Raw genomic sequence first — 19,080 nt, 5'->3', positions numbered from 1 at the left:
ACCGCGACAATCGACCGACAATCAGCGGGCTTCCCCAGAAACAGACACATTGGGCTTGGCCCCCCTCCCTTCCACATTGCCATTATCTGACACCGCTTTCGAGCTGTGAGTTCCTAATTGTCCCAGCTGTGGGATCTATCCATTCTCCCCAAATGGCTAATATCACACGGGATGGGGATGGAATAATATAGATACAATCTAATTAATTACAGCATCACATGTTCGGGAATTTGAATGGTAGGTATTCTTGGCGACATTCCATTCGGGCTGCAACAAGATGGGCTGGAAATCAATCAGAATTGGATTATAACTAGAAAATTAGACAAGGAAACTTGAACACCGCTTTCTACCTACTTTATATACATATTTATGTACATATGTACTATTTATATAGTATGTAACTCCAATTAAGGTGGAGACATCTCTGAATTGAATAGAATGCTTAATTCTGTGTGAATTGAGGATTGTGGATTGGCAATTTTCGAAGCAGTTGACAAAGAGATGAGATAATGGCTCCAAGATATCCGATACACTCCTTATAAAGCCTAACAACTGACATTTGAAATGTGCAATTCCATCCATTTCATTTTATTCTTCCATTCCAAATCTTATAGGCCAAAATCAAAATAAAATGAGATCCAGTATTCTTAATTTGAAATATCTTTTATAATATGAACAATAAATTGCCCAAACTTGATTGCAATTGTTGCTCATTTATATATGTAAATGGAATCTCGCTAATTTGGCATGACACACCAGAATCGCAATTAAGTCGTTGCCAGATACAGATTCCCGATCTTGGGGTTAATGACACACACATACACTCCTGCATAGACTCTCTGTGAAACTGCGTTGTCCCTGAAGAGTTCTGCTGGGGATGGGCCGATGGGTAGACGGACAGGTGGATGGATGGGGTTGTGTCGCAACCATTTTCTTGCTGATCAATCGCATTAGAGGATAGGCACAAAAAGTTTGGAAATATAATTACAGCCAAGTTGCTATTTCTGTTGGCCAATAACTCGTTTTGATGACAACAGAAACAGAAACGGAAAGAGGAGAAAACAAGTTCCATGGATGGGGCCATGACGCGTGAAAGAATCGTTTTATTACTGCCCATCGGATGGTCTAAAGAGTGGGAGCTCAGGCGATAATCAATGAAAGCAAACCCCCTCCGATTCCGAGTCCGAGCCCATTACATGTTGCTCTTGGTGTGGCTGTGCAGCCAAAGAAATTCGCAATAGGAAAACTGACGCAAATGTATTGAAAGTGAGCCCCTGGTTGCCAATATCAAATTACCCAACCCGAACGGCCTACCAGTGAGCAATTTGCAGCACGGTTTGCCATAAATCGGATTCGGAGCCAGAGCCAGAGCCGCAGCCGAAGCCAGGCCACAGCCGGAGCCAGGCTGGTTCTTGCAACAGGCGCAAATTGCAAGCGGAACCAGAGCACCAAAACCAACAAAACTAGCCACTAAATATTTGGGTATACTCGAAAAGATCCATAGAAGCGGAGGAAGACTCGAATATGCTACGAGCTACGAGTCTGGTGCTACCCTTGCGAAGAGATCCTAAGCAACGAGCAGGTGCTCGTGTGTCCATTTTGTACATATGGGCTGTGATGCTTGGGTGACAAGGCTGGTGTATCTTCTGAAGAAACGATTATGATTAGGATCCTTTCTCCTCTTGCCTGATGCTCTGTAGCTTGCTGATTCCCGCGAATCGAATCACCTGTCTGATCTACCCCACCAAGCAAGTAAAATAAAAGGCATGCCCAAATAACCATTCTCTTTCGTTTATGGCCAAAGGAAGAATGTGGCAATTGGCTCTGACTGTGGATCCAGCCATGTCTGGCTGGCTGGCCGACTGGCTGGCTGGCTGTGGCGCTTTGTTTGGGGCCTGTGGCAATCTGAACGAGTTTTGGTTCCGCGGAACCAACGGCGACGCCGTCTCATTAACAGCTAGAGCAAGAGCAGAGCTGCAAGCCACTAGCTTTCAAGAGGCAACAGCCAACGTACAACCGGCAACGAACAACGTGCAACTTGCAACTTGCAACTTGCAACTTGGCTGCCCGCTCAGCTGACTGACTCTCTGACTCTATGACTGGATGACTAGATGACTAGATGACTGGCTGACTGCCAAGTGTGGCAATTGGGCAAATTTCTGACGTTCGCGTTGCCAATTGAAATGTTGTTGGCTTGGCTTTTTGGCATTTCGTGCGAATTCCCCTGGACCTGGACACCTTGTGGTTGCGGTTTCGGTCTCGTCTTGGGCTCCTCTTCCATGGTCCCTCGGTGCCTCGGTCCCCCGGCTCTCCAGTCCCTCGCGAAAGGCCATTAGCGGGGCGCTGTTAGAATTCTTGTTTGCTCATCAGCTGGCTCAAAAAGTGCAATAGGGAATACCACCAACAGAAAACAGAGGCTAATCTTCGGCGTGGAGTCGGCCCGTAGCTCCACGCAGATTATGTTAAGCCCCTTTTGTCATCGCCCGAATGCAAATGCATTAAGTGGTGCACTCAAACCGGTCGATCGCCCAAAACAAAGAGATGTTTCCAAATATTGTCCAATCCAACTGCAACAGCGTAGTAGTAGCAACAAAGATACTAGTATTGGTGGATCAGCGATGAACAATCAGCGTTACCAAAGATCGGGTCTTATGGGCTTTATGAGGTTGATCGTTGACTCGAAGCTGTCGGAGAGATGATGGCAACACTCACAGCTGGAAGGAAGGCATTGAGCCATGCCGATGACATGCCAAGACATGGCGCCTGTGCGGGGAAACATACTCGTGGAAACATGGAATTGCATGTAAGACATTGAATGGATTAAGAAGAAAAAAGCCTAATAATTTACCAAAATACAAAACAAAAAGAGTAGCTTGGCAGCGCTGGGAAAAACAACGATGAAAAACAATGTATTAATGTAAATAATTAAAAAACATTCAAATCGTTCCCCTCGTCCTAGCTTTGACAGCGGAAGATGGAAAATAGGTTTAATAAATCGTAAGAAAGATTCTTTAATTAAATTTCGTTTTGAAATTTCTTCTCGTACAGGTAGACAGGTGCTCATGAGAAAATAAGTTGGCTTTTCTGTGTGCACTCTACCGAATCGAACATACAAAGTTCTGACGAAATATATGAGTATACAGAGACTATAATTCCATTATTAGGTATTAAGGAATAAATTTAAGTCTTAGCACAAAATATGCCACGCTCGTGAATCTTCATAGAATAACAATAATATCCTAATGTCGAAAGTAAACTAGAGATAAATAAAGTTGATATCATAGAAATATTGAAATTTCACGATAGCCTCTACACACAGATAAGTGGATCCATCTCCAGGTCTAGTAGTGCACATGTGTGTAAAAGATTTCCATTCGGAAATTCCACTCCAATCAAAGCCCACTTGTCGCGGCCCTCGGCCCTCGGACCAGCGACTGTGGGAAGCCGTCCGCGTGTCAATAGGTTAATCGTGGCCTACCCCTCCTACCTTAAAGACAATGCACTCACCCATGCACTTCGGAGACGCTGTCTATGCGCATGATGGTAATAATGATGATGATAATAATGATTGATGATAATGATTACACTGCTGATGGCGATCAAGTTTTCGTCTCGCACAAGTCTTTTGTTTCGCTTTCGATAGGTAGGAGGGAGCTGACCAGCTGATAGTTCTTCTCTCGCTTTTGGGGCAAGAGGGAGGGAGTCCCGTTCATGTTTATGTATTTCATATGCACTGACGCCTCTGCCTCTTTCGTTTTCATTGCTACTGCTGGCGCTTCGACCTTCGAAGTTGTAACCCATTTGTGTACCCTTTCAATAGGTATTATGAATCTGAGGAAAGGATCACGATCACAGCTGATAACTACATCCGAGCTTCACATAATATCCATAGTAGAATAAATCGTCAAAGTTTTGTACATGTTTTCGATTAAAATCAGCTCAATTTGATCATTTATTGGATTGTTAAGCATATCTTTGGCCCTATGTATTATGCAGAACAAGCGCACTGGTCGTCGCTCTGCAAGGGTATACGACGCGTCGGGGCGACGAGTTTGGCTTTCATGCATTTTCATTTGAAATTTCGATTTCAAGTCGAATTTAATTTTCAGTGGCCCCACAGCCGCTGCAACGTTTCGTATGTGGAATTTTAAACAGTCTCTTGTTGTTTTTGGAAATGTGTCTCTTTCTTGGCCTCCTCTCTTGGCCGCCATGGAGCCTCTGCTCTGGGTTGCCGTTGCCCACGATATGCATATGACGATGGCTGATACTCGTAGACCCAGTCCAAGTGTCTTGTTGTGGCTGTTGTGCTTCTTTTGCTTTGCCTGCAATTTGAAGGGCAATGAAGCTTGGCTAATGCATATTGAGCCAGGCCCAAACCCAAGCCCAGTGCCAGACCGAGCGACAAACCATCGCAATCCATCCACATTGTTTTGCTTAATTTCTGTTTACTTTCATGTTTTGTTTTTGCCAGATTTTTTCCTGCTTAATTGCTCTTTGTCCCATTAACGAGTTGAACTAATGCTAAAGTTCAAATTCAAATCACGCTGAGTAATTAAATATAATTAAAATTAAGATTCTACCATACTCCGTCTCTGTCTCTGTGTCTCCGACTCCGACTCCAACTTCGACTCAGATTCGGACACTGATTCTGATTGAAATTTGTTTCTGGCGCTTTATTTTCCTGAATAAATTTAATGAGCAATTAAATCCCATAATGCCCATAATATACATATGTACACACGTACGCAATCCTCAGATTGTCAGATTGGCAGCCCCCGAGGGCAGAGAGACAAGTTAATGTTGCTGCCACATTCCGCAAACAACTTTCGAAGCGAACTTCGTTCTTGCGAGGGTCTGGGCTTAGTGGGATCTAGTGAGTGGTCACCATATGGTCGGGCTATCAAGATCAATGGACAGATAAGGTTATCGTAGTGAAGGGTATCGAAAGATTAAGGCTGCTGGAATGTACCTAGCCGCTATCAAAAATGTACAGAGACTTTCAGATATTCCAGACATGAACAAAATAGTCTCCTAAATAAATCCGGCATCCTATTGCTAGACTGAGAGAAAAAGCACTACAATTTTCACCGAGAGTGAAAAATGTAAAATGAAAGTGTTTTCACTTTTACATCACATTTTACATTAATATGATATACATAAATATAATTCATATTTAAATGAAGATTTTAGTATTAAGATTATATGTGTAAATGTTCTACAAATTGAGTATAATATATTAATTTTAACGTGTTTTATATTTCGATTAAATATGAGCCCCATAAAAAGCACTTTTTAATACATTTTTATTTAAATCAAACTGAATTATATTTAATCGCATTACGTTTGTATTTAAAAACCGATTAATTTAAAACCGATTTAAAAACCAAATATAAATATGGGTGTGTTTCATTTTACTATGCCAGTTTTCTCTGAGTGCACTACTAAGCAAACTTCCGACGCGAGCTTATCGAAACTGGCTCTTGGGTAGGGTATGGTCAGGGTGTATGGTTAGGCATTGAAGATAGATCCATGGATCTATCTAGATACCTAGATTTCCGCATCCCCATCCTTATTTTAGCAATGAAATCTTGCTCTGCTATAGTATCTACGTTAATGCTACGAGTACGTACACCAATTGTACCCAAAAATTCGTCTTAGCTGTTGTCGCGTCGAAGTTGTTACCTTAGTGGCTGTTGGTATTATGGTTAAGGAAGTGTTGGGGCATGACAACAGCGGCAATGTTGTCTGTACTCCACAACGATGGCACCATTTACATTTCAATGTTGCTCGATGCATCGTAAAAGTTTGCCAAAGAACGAGGAAGTCGAAAGACGCTTTACCAGAAATATGCGCACATTGTACATATGGACATACATAAGTGTACTCATGTACATACATACTATACATTGTACAAGCTCTAAAACGAACAAATAATGAACACCAAACAACAACGAACCACAAACAACCAACGGGCGGGAGACAGAAGAGGAAGAAGAAGAGCGGGCCACAATTTAAATGCCGTAAAAACAATTTATGCTCGCGTATTTAACGCCTTACTCAGTCGTATGACCGGCCATAATACAGTGCTTCTTAATAGTGTAAGCCAGTCGGGAGTTTCGGGCTGTGCCAGTAAGCACATCCATAGCTTCCGGATCTTCCGGCATTTGTCGTGCAGGTACGACCCGCACTATATCGACAAGCACGGGTATGCTCCCGTATGGACAGGTCCATGGTTGGTCCATGGCGTGTCCATGGCTGTTTGTTTACCTGAGCAATTCAGGCAATAAAGATGATTTCAACTCCAACTGCGACTCGTCCGGCCCCACCGGCACTTCCCCGTCGCAAGTTCAAGGCCGAGCTATAAATATGGTAAGACAAAGATGTGTGTTTACATTGGAAGAATGAATAGAAGCTAAAAGTGACACGAGTATTGTATTCCGAAATTCCGAAATTCCAAGCGAATCTCTCGCTGTTGAGCCCCGAAAGTTGTTTGCCAAATCGAATAACTAGCTTCGGTCGGAGATTAATTGGGGAAGCTCCGAGTGATGCTTTATCTATCGATTTGCATAAACTTAATTGAGTAGTTGGACCTTAGTGGGGGCTGCACCTACATAGGTACGATACCCATGGATGGATGCCCATGCGAATGTAAAACAAACTTCGCACCTGCCTCAAAGCGATTGCCTCTAGTGGCTTCGGGACTAGAGGAGATCTTCTGTACGTCCCCGGAACTGATCGACGCATTGAGGCGTGGCCGAGAGTCCACTAGGTGGCAAAGTCAAAAAATCTGTTAAGCGCTTTGGATAATATTAATATGCGCATCTGATAGATATTTGCCAAAGCTTTCAAAAATCCAAAATGCAATAGAATCTCAGTAAAATTAAAATTGAAAAATAACCCACAAATTAGATCCATATACTAGCAAATCAACATTTTAAAAAAATTTGAAAAAAAATGTTTTACATAAGCAAATATGCACCGGAATCAAAGTTCAACTGTGACAATTTATTTAAGAGCTTCTAAACATCGTAGCCACATATACTCGTACCCGTAGAGACTTAAGATAATGACTTTGGAAGATTTTCCTTTCAAATGGAGCTTATTCCATTATGATATCTTTATTCGTTCAGAAGTTATTAATTTAGCAAGCTGAAATAGCCGAAGGCCCCACTGTGCGACGATTCGTCGTCATGTGCCGAAGCCAAAGGTTGCTTGGCAGTCGATCACCCGCGCGAATCTAAGCAGTTCAAACAGAAGCTACTGAAGCCCAACGCCAGCCACGCCCATCCACTCATCTTCCTCTGCTCATACATATGTACATACGTACATTCAATAGTACATACATACATACATACATATGTACATGCAATAGCAATGGACAAATAATAGAAACGGCAACTTTTTTTATAAAGTTCAAATTTTACTCGCAATAATAAATTTTATTTATTTATTCCTTTTTAGGGCACAGAGAAAAGAACAAAAATTTGCATTCCTTGCTTCGTTACTTTGAATATTATACATTATAAAATTGAGAATATTAATTATTTAGAGCGTTATACATATTTAACTATTAAAATTACATTTTTTAGGCAAAGGTACTAAGAAGAAAATGAATTTTTTATACTTTTTTAAATCTTAAGTTAAGTTTACGGCAGAAGGACAAATTTTTTCTTGAATATGTATGTACTTAAATTCTTGGTCAGTAGCCATCGAAATTTCTTATGTCCAACATTTCTTATGTATCTTATGAACACTCGAACAATTATACAGCCTCTTATTTACTTTAACAGACTGAACATTTAGCAGTGACTGTGACTGTTGAGTACTGACCGCCATTCATTGAAAATCACGGCTTTTAAAGCTTTTCTGGTAAAAGAAGCCACATCGCCTCCACCAATATGTTGAAATGGCACATTGAAACATTTCCGATGCATTCGCCAATGTAAAACCAAAAGATGACCTCGGCGGGACTAAGTGTGTTTAACCATTTTTTCTGTGATTAGCCTACATAAAGATTTCCCTTTTAGAGGTCGCATTTGATATCGTTTAACGATAATTTAAATCCATTTAATGATAAATGACAAAATAAAAGTTAATTTCGGGAGAAAGCGAAAATAAATACATCAAAATGTCCGTGTCATGATTTTGTACTATATTTGATGCGGATTCTTAAGCCAAGAACTCTTAGACAAGCTTAGTTTAACTTTTTTTGATGAAACACCACGCATTGCCAATACGATAAGCCGGTACAACACATTCAATCGTAGACGTCCTTCGTTGCAGGACAAATTCCGGGAAGGTCGTGTTAAACAAGTTGTTGTGGCAAAAAATATTTAGGAAGATACCGGAAGCTTGAGGCATCCTTGGGCATTAGTATGTAGTAGTATCATTTCCATGATCGCATTGGGAAAAACCGGTGTGTTTTTGCGTTGGATCCTACACAATTTTAAAATCGGTCAGAAAAGGCACTCGTTTCGATTGGTTTAAGGAAATTATCCAAAAATACGGTCGTATACGCTTCAAAAGCTGAGTATAACATCTACACAGGCAACGATATGAATGGATATATGAATTTGATCCAGAAATAAAACAGTAATCGATGATAACGGTGTTTTAAAGCGAGCGAAATGCCACAAAGGACCTGTATTAGAGCCTACTACTCCTTCTGAGTCCCAAAACAAGTGAGAAAATATTTGTAAACCTTTCAAAATGAGTGTTCATCTTAGTTAGCTCGAAATTTAGTTCTCTGATAAAATCGAATGCAAATCAAATGAAAACAAATTAAAATATTTCAACAAAAGATGCGTTTGTGTGCGTATCTGATATTCGGTAGTGGAGAGTCATTCCGATTAGGTCTATGGGATCTGTCCGTCTGTGTGTTTGTGCTTTGTCTGGCTAGCAAAAGTTGACTCAAGTCATTGACACATTTTTTTAATGGTGTTTATAAAAATTGGTTCTATTTAAAAGGTAGAAATTTGAATTTAAGCAATTCAGCATCTCAATATCTGTCTGTTTGAGTGTCCATTATCAAAAGGCCCGCTAGAAGTATATGTACTTTAAATACGGTGATACTTAGTTCTATTCATGTACGTACATATATATCATCATCAATGCATGTACTCGAACAAATGTACATATGTATGTATGTACATAGTTATTTAAGTATTGTTATCATGTTTACCTTCCTGTGCTCACCACCACCTTCTTTGACGGACCAAATTGAATGCAATGAACCGTTATGGGGCGCTGGCAAAAGTATTTCGAGGAAAGAACGACCTTTGTTAAGGGATAGTTCTGCAGGCGTCAACAGATGGTTAGGGCACTTCTTCGAGCGAATATTTTTAACGAAAGTCCAGTCCAGAGGCTTGAAAAATAGATATGTAAACGAGTTAGCACACATTTTAAGCAACAATGCGGTCAATATTTGTCCACAAACAATGACACGGCAGATTCTTCGGAACCTCTTGATTATGCGAAATTCTGTTTCTGGACTCCGGATTGTGTGCTGTTCCCGAACCCTCCCCGCTCCCACCCCGACTGCCATGTAAGGGCCGAGCCAGAATCTGCTATGTCTGAACAGGTTCTGGCCCGGCCTTCAAGCAGAGGTGATCTAAGAACTGATCGCAAAAAGTTTCAGATCGGTGGGATGAGGTCGAACCAGAGAGTGTATCATGAGCTTGCATTTTTCGGCTTGTTTTTGGATTGTGCCGTCCTCAGCACTTGTGCTCGCATGCCAAGGTTGGGCGAGCTCCGCTGACAGTCGTATTATTTGGCAATCAGATTGGCCAAGTTCTGGCAGCTGCATTCAATTATGCCAAAACTTAAGGTTTAGCAAGCGGTTCAGGGTGATCTAATCTAAGGGTGAACCACCCACAGCCGGTTGTCTGCTGATGGATATGGATAGGGCCCTCACCTGTCGGCTAGGCGGGCACGTCCGAGTGCGCAATCCGTTGGGGTAACCACGACAGGGACTGCCTTGTATATACACTTGGATCGTTTTTTCGGGTTGGGGCATTGCCCACCCTGCACTGACGTCGACGTGCCGCCTTTGGCCCACACCAGAGTTTCAAGCCTCAGTCCAACTCGACCTTGACCTGAACCGGTACGGGTTCGGTTCAGCCCGACCTAGCTATTCCACGGTCTTCGTTGGTTTTTTGTCAAGTAATCACTATGGCTATTCGCCATTCAATTGGTTTTTTCGAATATTTGTACCCAATGGTTTTACTATGCAGCTGCGACTTGACCCGGGAGTGGGTTAATTTTTGTCCGCCCGTTTGTTTCCTGAACCTTCTCCATGGACTGATCATATGCCACGAAGTCTCGTGGAGAAGCCGTTGGGGCACTTCTCTTCTCAAGGTGAATGGAAATTAACCTTCACCTTCACTGCATCGCGAAGGAAATTAGAAGCTCCAGCCTGCTTTATTTTCCAAAGCTTTGGCAGATTTCGTGTCAACCGCTTTTCATTAATCAGCATGGATCGAATTCAGATCGAGTACGACACTATGCTTGCTAACAATGATCGCCTTGGACTAATTGGCATCGGAGCTACGATGAAGAATTCTGGGAAGAACACCCAGAACTGAGCTGTAATTGAGTAATTATAATCTTGGTACAAATATTGGGTTATGTAGGGTACCTACCATTGCACCTCCAGTGGCCATTTCCCATGGCTTTGACTCGGTTTACGACTTTTACGTGGAACTACGACTGAGACCTGATCGAATTCACATTGAGTATGACACTATGCTTAGCACTGGGATAGCGAAGATCACCTTGAACTAATTGGCATCGGAGGTCTGGTTGAAGTATAGATATACTGTATAGAAACCGGTCAAAACAGAAGAAAAATAACTGTAGATCAAAAACGTATTGAAATAAACAGCTTGGCCAATGGCCATGTATACAGACATACATTTATGTACGTAAATTAAAGCTGACGGAGTAATTCAAACTTTGTAAAATTATTGGTTATCTATTTGTAGGACATATAGATGTCCATAGCAGGAAACCAGTAATGTAAAAATCGTAATCATAATTCTAGTACTATCACACATTTCTCTAGAATTTAAATTTAGACAAAATCAAGGACTTGTATAAAAGCTCGAAGCTGTTAAGGATTTCGTCGTCTGAAGTTAGCCATAGCTATAATGAAGTGCGAATTTTAGTCGAGGACAGTGTTAAGATTGTGTATGATTATATCTTTTCAAATGACATTATTTATTAATGCTTGATGTTAAGCAAACCTGTAATAAAGAGAGATGATTGTACATATGTATAAATGCCTTCTAAATTATTATTGGTGATGAGTTACCATAATTATGACCGCGACAGCCGACATCGTTCGGATCGAGAGCACAGTGGGCCGGGCCGGAAGCCACAGAGCGCTGGAAGTACTGGGACTGAAGATCCAAAAAAAAGGGGAACTTTGGATACCTTATATATACGCATCTGTTAGAGAACTTTCCAGAACTTCCAAAAATGGAAACTTCGAGAACATCGGATGTCTATTTTAAGAGAAATGAGCATTCAAAATTGACCATTTTTTCAGAAAGCAGCTATTTACTCAATTTTTATGAACATACTGCATCTTTCAGGTCCAAAAAAAAGTATTGTGCGACGTAAGGAAGAGCTTTTTAAACTGGTGAGATGCGGCAGAGGTCTGCTCGTTGAGGCAGGCCACCAACGGGTCGGCAAAACATTTCAGCAACTAGGCTTATTATCCCCCCTTATACAGCGGCCTGAAAGTTTTGACTTCACCACCATCTTGGGTAGTGCGACAACGAGACCATGTCTAGTATTCTGGAAATGCAACGACAACAAGAACAGAGTCTGGAGATCTCGATTGATCACCACGCAGCGATGGTTTGCATTCTCTACTGCTGTCACGGCCATCCTGGTCCTGGAATTCCAGGGGACAAGTAGAATTTGTACACTGCCTGAGGAAAGGTCCTTTAGGCCACAGTATTTAATACTTTTAGAATACTTTTTAGGAGCTGTGAAAGGAGGCGGTCTTCGAACGCATTTCTTTGCCTTCTGCAGGTGTTGCCTGAACGGAGATCTTACTATTCGATATTTTGGTTGTTGCCGTAGAAGTGGTTTATTTTGTAGAATGAGTTCTTCTAAAGTTAGATGATCGTACAAATATTACGAAATTTAATTATATATAAAGAATCAAAGAGTACTCACCACTGAATTCTTGTACGTAACAGACAAACAAAAATTCCTGGTAACATAAATATTCAAGGCTTTTGCGGGGCAATGTTTGTCTTTTTTGCATCCATATCGATTCCAAGTTTTGCAGAGCCAGTATGTTAATTGGAAAATGCGTTTTGGGCAAGTGAAGCAGTTTTTGCAACAAATTATCAGTGCTGGAAAGCGACAAAAAGACCATAACTGCAATTTCAAAACTCTTCAAGTTCACAGGGTATAAAAATAGTATTGGTGAAACATCGATATATCTGAAATAAATGGAAATCCCACCTGACACGCGTGTTTTCCAGCGCTTTTTTATAATCACTTCCACAGCTAATTTGTTTATAATTTCTTCACATTGCCAGGGCAGCAATGAGAATTGAAGGGTTTTGTGTGAATGGCCTTTTAGTAGTATTAAAAGCACAAGTTGGCAGCTCGAAATCAGCAATCAGTTGACAGCACCCGAAATTCGCGGCATAGATTTGTTATTATCTTTGTTCTTTATACTCAAGCCTAAGATATCAATTTCTTCTATATATGTATGAAAATGTGGCACATTCAACTTCTTCTAAAGAAAACTGGTATGTTAAAATCGCTCTGGAGGGACCTGCACCTTGGGGACCGGTGGTGAAGCCATAGCCCGGTTTGAGGTCCTTCTTGATGACGAGCGTTTCTTGTCCCTATCGTTAATCCCTTCCATCCCGGTAGCCTTGTTGCCGAGTTTCTTAAAGTTGTCGGACGTTTTCGGCAACGAAAATACTTTAGAAATGATGCGCCGCCTTGCATTTACATTTCGTTCATCTATAAATAAAATATAGAGCTCAACACTTGATGGAGACACATCGACACTTGTGGAGAAGGTGAAGGCAAAGGCAAATAACTTGAATGCACTATACACTATACGATACATGGCAGGTAGTTCTATTCTTTAGCAATAGAATCTTCCTGAAGCCACGCAAATATACGTAGAGAAGGGCCCGACCGGTAACTACTGAAAGGAAAGTGTCACCCTCAGCCCGAATGATGATTACAGGATTAGCAAGGCAGCACCAGTCTGACCGAAAGCGATGTGGTGTTTTGGAGAGCCGACCATGCATCACTGACATGGAAGCTGACACTTGTTGCCAAGAATTGGGAAGCTCTCAGGTAAGCAGAAAGTTGTAAAGGAAAAGGTACGCAAACTGCTGCCGGAGGAACTGCCACTTCCTGATGCACAACATCCGTTGCAAGAACTCCTGATTTCCTTGGAGCAATTTCCGAGTAAGCAACGATGACGGAACTCACTGAAGACATTCCGCAGGAGGTTCCGAAGGAGGCTCGAGTGGCATGTCGGTCGGCCCCCAGGCACAAGCCGCTGTCTATCTACCGCCGCTACGCCCCTCAAGCGGTCAATCAGATGTTTCATCTGCAATAGATGGAGATGTGTTCAGATCAGTTCACAGCTGAACTGAAGCTTGAAGTGGCCAAAGGGTCGCAAATTCAATCGCATTTTGAGCATGTCGTAGTCGTAGTCGTAGTCTTTGTCTCGTATATGCATATAGTCAAAATATGAACTTTGAGACGAACGTTTTACAGCTGCGATAAGATAGAAAACACAAGCACTAATACTTCAGGCCAGAGATAATATTCAAGAATAATGCTTACACTCAAATCTGTGCAATATCAGACGACTTCACTTGGCATTTCACAATCCATAACGAACGCAATTGAAAACTGACCAGCTCTATGCTAATGCCACAGACAATAGTCGTCTCTATATTAATATTCTTATATACGTATGTGATGCACATGTTCTATGTGGGTCAACGTCAACCTGGTTGCTGTTGTTGCCGTAAAACTCGTTTTTGGGCCTGGCAATGCAGCCATATCAGAACGCGGTGCAATGATAGCTCGCGTCAAGTGTGCGGTGCACTATCATTGAGTGATCATTGAGTTTTACAAACGGTTATTTGTCTTCTCAGCTGATTTTCAGTTGTTGACGGCAATGATTAAGCTGATTAAATGGGTAAGCCAAGACGCTTACAATAATAACTTTTAATTGCAGATAAAGTATAGAGATCATGTGCTTGCATGGTGGAAATCTCCCTTTGAGTTCTTGGTACACAGTACACGGCTCCCACATTCTTGGATAGCATGGACATCTTGGATTGGTTTCTAGGTGAAATGTGAAAACTTCCGCCCATATTTCCTAACCCAACGGAAGCGGAGGGCATCCAGAGTGCGACTTGATTTGGGGCTGGGGCTTGCTCTGTTATCTGCCGAGACAGCTGCGAAGTAATTTTACTTAGTTGCGATTTAGTTTCAAACGAGATCTATTGCCGAGCAGATAGCAAACTTGTCAGACTAACACTCCAAGTTTTATATATTTTTTTGTTTAGCAAGTGTTTGTAACTTGTAGCCGGAGCTGGAGGATCAGTAACGGAAGTACATTTTTTATTAAGTGACATCGCGATGAATACGTGGGCTCTGATGGCATTCGCCCTGTGGGCGCTGTTCCTGCGATACCTCCCGCAGATCCTCACCTTCCTGAGACTGCAGCGCTTCGCAAAGACCCTGCCCGGACCGAGTGTGTCCGAGCTGATAGCCAATGTGAAGAAGGGAGGTGAGTCCTTGGATGGAGTACTTAGAATAGAGCTTTATTAGTGAACTCTAATCGTTTCGTTATTTTCCCTAGAGATCCTCAACTGGCTGAAGGAGCTGCGGGAGCGCCATGGGCCCGTTTTTCGCATCTGGTTCGGCAAGGATCTGATGGTGATGTTTAGCGACCCGGAAGATATCAGACAGTTGCTGGGCAACAATTCCCTGCTCTATAAGTCACGCAACTACGCACTCCTCGAGCCCTGGCTGGGCAAGGGGCTGCTTACCAATGGCGGCGAGTCCTGGCACCGTCGCCGCAAGCTCCTAACCCCCGGCTTCCACTTCCGCATCCTCAGCGAGTTCAAGGAGCCGATGGAGGAGAACTGCCGGATCCTGGTGAGCCAGCTCAAGGAGCGTGCCAATGGCGAGGCCTTCGACATCTATCCCTACATCACGCTCTTTGCCCTGGACGCCATCTGCGAGACGGCCATGGGGATCAAGAAGCATGCCCAGTTGCAGAGCGAGTCCGAGTATGTGAAGGCTGTCCAGACGTGAGTAGTTCTACCGATCCCTTAACTAGCCTGAATGTTAGTTTAACTGACTGGACTATCCCTCTCCCCTACTAGCATCTGCCGGGTGATGCACAAGCAGAGCTTTTCCTTCTGGCAGCGCCTCAACATCTTTTTTAAGTACACCCAGGCGGGGCAGGAGCGGGACGGCGCTCTGCGCGTTTTGCATGACGAGACCAATCGCGTGATCCGCTTGCGGCGGGAGCAGCTGGTTAAGGAGCGTCAGCTGCAGCAGCGGACCGAGGCCGCACAGGACGATGTGGGCAGCAAGCGGCGTCTGGCTTTCCTTGACATGCTGCTGCTCACCCAGCTGGAGGGCGGCGACGAGCTCAGCGACCGCGACATACGCGAAGAGGTAGATACTTTCATGTTCGAAGGACACGATACTACCAGCTCAGCCATAGCCTTCGCCCTGAGTCTGCTCTCCAAGCACTCGGAGGTGCAGCAGCGTGCCTACGAGGAGGCTTGCGATCTCGAGGGCCGCGAGAAGGAATCCATGCCATACCTGGAGGCGATCATTAAGGAGACGCTGCGACTGTATCCCTCTGTGCCGTTCTTCTCGCGCAAGGTCTTCGAGGACATACAGGTGGGCAAGCACACCATACCAAAGGGTGCCTCGGTCAACTGTCTGATCTACATGCTGCATCGCGATTGCAACAACTTTCCGGATCCAGAGCGCTTTGATCCTGATCGCTTCTACCTAAACGAGAAGCAGATGCATCCCTTTGCCTTTGCCGCCTTCAGTGCGGGGCCCCGAAACTGCATAGGTAAGATCATCCACTTGGGGAAGTGGACCGGGGGTTGAGGCATCACTGTGTCCAGTACTTGGAGAGTATTCCTTCTAGGCTTTCTCGTGTCTTTGTCTACATCTTATCTCAGCAGGCTTTCTCTGTCAAGATCGAACCCCACCTAAACAATTTTAAATATTTGATGTACCAATCAAAATACTCACACTCGGTTCAGTAGGCACTGTCGCGTCAGACAGTCTCACTGATTTGATGTGCCCGATGGCGATTCCATGCCAGTACTGTTCCAAAGAGTTTCGTTATATTTAATTCAGATTCAAGTTCAATCTACGACCAATGAGAGTCTATGAGGGAATCAGAGTACCGGATGTGATGAAGGTCGAAGTACTCGCCATGGTCTTATGTTGACAATTTCTTAAATGCTTTATTCAGGTCAAAAGTTCGCCATGCTGGAGCTTAAGTGCTCGCTATCCAGCCTCCTGCGCAGCTTTCAGTTTATGCCCGATGAGGATCACCAGCCCATTCCCCTGGCAGAGCTGGTAATGAAGAGTGGCAACGGGGTCCGACTGCGCATACAGCCACGAAGCCACAACTGAAACATCTCGGATCATCTGCCCCAAGCTTCAACTCGTACTTGTATTTGCTTTATTAGCTTCTGGCCTTAGTCTAAAATAAAACGAAAATAGTCTAAAAATAACGAGGGGGAACGTCGTGGGCCACGGCGAAGGCCGCGGCTCTTCTTTATACCCTGTACTCAGTCAGTACATGTCTATGTGAGCTAATGGTTTATATAATTTATACAATATATTTTTTATATCGTTTGGTATCGCTGTTCTATGACCATATCGATGCTGATCAAGAATATTTATACTTTCTGGCGTCGGAGACGCTTCCTTCTGAACGTTACACACATCCACTTTCGCCACAAATCTAATATACCCCAATACTCGTTGAGTGTCGGGTATAATAAACATCAAATGAAAATAGCACTCGCTATCAGGGATCGCGAGCAGTTCTGAACACCACTGAGACTCCAAATGAGACTTTGGGTGGGTCAGTGGGGTATCAGTGGGTCAAGAGCATAATTATAGAACCCCAACCTTGGACTAGAGGAAATGATTATTTCAATTATGTTGTTTTGTTTTGTTTATTTCGCTTTGAACTATGGAAAATACAATCGATCATATACATATATACGCAGATAGAGGTATACGCATACATGTATATATTTATATATATATATATGCTCATATATATGTAGGTTCGGTTTTATCTATTGTTAACATCCAAAACCAACAAACAGTTGTGTTGTCCTCTCGGAAACAAAAAATAGATATATGTATATGTATATATATTTACTTGTATATTAGGTATATAGACATACTTATTGCTCTCCAAGGTCCTCTCCCTCTGTCTGTTCCTCCTCTTGCCTCTTTGTTTGTGTGTTCCCTGACAATTCCTTAAGCTATTTTACCATCCAATTCATCCGAACCGGTCCGATCCGAACATGGGACAAAATTCGCTTTACTCAAATTTTTGTTCACTTGTTTATAGTATAACTAGCTAAATTCCTTTACAATAAATAGATGTATCTGTGTCTGTGCTGGCTGTCTGATCATACAAGTAGTTGATTGATTGGTATAGTAGATATAGTACATACACATACACATGGTATTTCTTCCGCTACTTTCTGCTTTACTTTCCTTCGTATTCGTATGCTACATTTCCCTACCTAGATTGCCCTCACTTGCCTTTAGTTTTTTCTTATTCTTACAGCTTAGCTTGGTAATTTCTTCTACTTTTACCTTCTACCTCCTCCTCCTGTTCTGTTGTGCCCTCAATATACAAATATTCCCCGAAAGGAAGTCAAGTCCTGTTCTATATATGTATGTATGTATATATCTATATAGGTATCCATAGCTGGCATGGTAAGCGAGTTAATTTTTGTTGCTTTCGGCTTTGTTGCTGCCTTAAAGCTGAACAGGAAACAATGTATGTATTGGCATAGCTAGTGGCGGCTAATGATATGATTGTGGCTAGAATAATGTTCGATAAATACAGTTAAGAGTTACATAGGGATATATGTATGTATCTTCTTGCTTATTTGTATATATAAAACATTTGACATCTATGAACGGCTCTCTTTGAGGCGTTTTAGTATACTGGCAGACTACATTAACGAAGAGCCGATGGAACAAGGGATTGATCTATAATTGTGATCAACAAATTTTGCAAAAAAAGGAGCTCCGCAAATGGAACTAGGGATATCGGAGCTGCACGTACATATATTAAAATAATTACTTATTAGATACTGCATATATCCGTGCAGATTGTAGAAAAGGGTGTGAAGCTTTAATCTGTTCTCGCGATTTATCAATTTGAGGAATCGTTGAAAGGTCAGTTGGGACTGTGACTAACGATAGTTTCGGCTGATCTAACTCAACGGAGTGCTTAAGCAGACATGTTGTGTATTTCTGGGGTGCGCTTGGGGCATACTTGCAGACTGAAGGAAGATCAATTCAATGAAATGACATTGTGCTGGAAAACATTGGAAACTTATGTGAGGAATGTGTTATCGGTTCTGCAAGGATACTTGAGGATATACATATTCGAGTTATACATTCGTTATAACAATACATATATCCGAGCTTTCAGTAGCCTTGCAGGGATTGCTAATGAATCAGTAGTATTGCAAAAATGTGAAATCTTTTTTTTTGGGTGCAGGAGCAGCCCGCGGTAGTCCAGTTTCCGCGCTTATAGTGAAACGAGTCTGGAGCTTTAAGTGTGGCTGCAATGCGAATGCAACTTCTCTAGGCTTGATCTAAGCTGTCCTGGCTGGCGGATCACAGCCAGGGTATACATATGGTGCGGCATACGTCTCGCCTGTGGGGGTGTGGATGCGGTTCCTCACCCATATGTCCACCGCCTCCGCCTCCGGCAGCCACATCGCCCTTGCCACCACCGCCGCCACCGAATTTGAAAAATGAACTCCTTCG

General features: G+C 42.7%; 1 protein-coding gene across 1 annotated transcript; it reads left to right on the top strand.

The window, feature by feature from the left end:
• The first annotated feature begins 14,541 nt into the window (after positions 1–14,541).
• LOC6600397 (probable cytochrome P450 4s3) lies at positions 14,542–16,910 on the top strand. Its single transcript, XM_026992617.1, has 4 exons — positions 14,542–14,794; positions 14,867–15,320; positions 15,396–16,105; positions 16,517–16,910. Exons 1-4 carry the CDS (start codon positions 14,644–14,646, stop codon positions 16,678–16,680), a joined length of 1,479 nt encoding a protein of 492 aa, XP_026848418.1. The 5' UTR covers positions 14,542–14,643; the 3' UTR covers positions 16,681–16,910.
• The last annotated feature ends 2,170 nt before the right edge of the window (positions 16,911–19,080 follow it).

This window comes from Drosophila persimilis, unplaced genomic scaffold (assembly GCF_003286085.1).
Source record: "Drosophila persimilis strain 14011-0111.01,24,50 unplaced genomic scaffold, DperRS2 tig00000766-arrow-arrow-pilon, whole genome shotgun sequence".
Lineage (NCBI taxonomy): Eukaryota > Metazoa > Arthropoda > Insecta > Diptera > Drosophilidae > Drosophila > Drosophila persimilis.
Note: the sequence above shows the minus strand (reverse complement) of the source record. Positions and strands in the feature narration are given on the sequence as shown.